The sequence below is a fragment of the Microtus ochrogaster genome, chromosome 21, assembly GCF_000317375.1.
Source record: "Microtus ochrogaster isolate Prairie Vole_2 chromosome 21, MicOch1.0, whole genome shotgun sequence".
Classification (NCBI taxonomy): Eukaryota; Metazoa; Chordata; class Mammalia; order Rodentia; family Cricetidae; genus Microtus; species Microtus ochrogaster.
The window spans coordinates 86,692-87,334 of NC_022022.1; the positions used below are offsets into that span (position 1 = coordinate 86,692).

General features: G+C 46.0%; 1 protein-coding gene across 2 annotated transcripts in view; it reads right to left on the reverse strand.

Moving 5' to 3' along the window:
- The window catches only part of Ssr2 (signal sequence receptor subunit 2), a 7,245-nt gene that overhangs the window by 1,916 nt on the left and 4,686 nt on the right, over positions 1-643 (reverse strand). The window contains exon 5 of one of the 2 annotated variants that reach the window (XM_005356857.2): positions 378-455. In XM_005356857.2, coding sequence (XP_005356914.1) covers positions 378-455 — 78 coding nt within the window. Of the gene's footprint in view, positions 1-364; positions 456-643 lie in introns of both variants that reach the window. The other variant, XM_026784219.1, reaches the window with a different exon arrangement.

A 643-nucleotide genomic window follows, 5' to 3' on the forward strand; every position in this document is an offset into this window, starting at 1 on the left:
TATTCTGTCTGTGTGTATGTCTGCAGGCCAGAAGAGGGCACCAGAACTCATTACAGATGGTTGTGAGCCACCATGTGGTTGCCGGGAATTGAACTAAGGACCTTTGGAAGAGCAGGCAGTGCTCTTAACCATTAAGCCATCTCTCCAGCCCCTGGTGCTGGCTCTTGTGAGCTCACCTGACAAAATCTGGGCAGGATTACCTCAGGAATATATCTAAAACTGTCTCTGTCTTTTTTTTTTCTCTGTCTCTCATATGAAAGCAAGAAATAGATAAGGTAAGAAAAAAGTTAATCAATTTTCTAAGGAAACTGTGAGTTTCCAGAAGCAACAGAATGTTCTCACACCAGGGGAGAAGAGACAGTACCAGAAAGGCTTACAAAATGGGGGGAGAATCTCCGGTCAAACTCCCGCTGGGCAAGGATTCCTCCCTGTCCAGGTGCACTGGTGGAGCCGATCTGGAAAGAAAAAAAGAAAGGATTAAGGCTTCAAAGTTACCCCATCTGAGAACAGGCTGTTCCAGCTAACAGAGCTCTGAGCATTAGACAAGAGCAACCATCAGATGCAGCCGAGAATGTGCAAAGAGCATGGTTATAGCTCAAGTGGGAGAGCTCTCGTAGAGCATGGAAGACAGCTCGATTTTGAT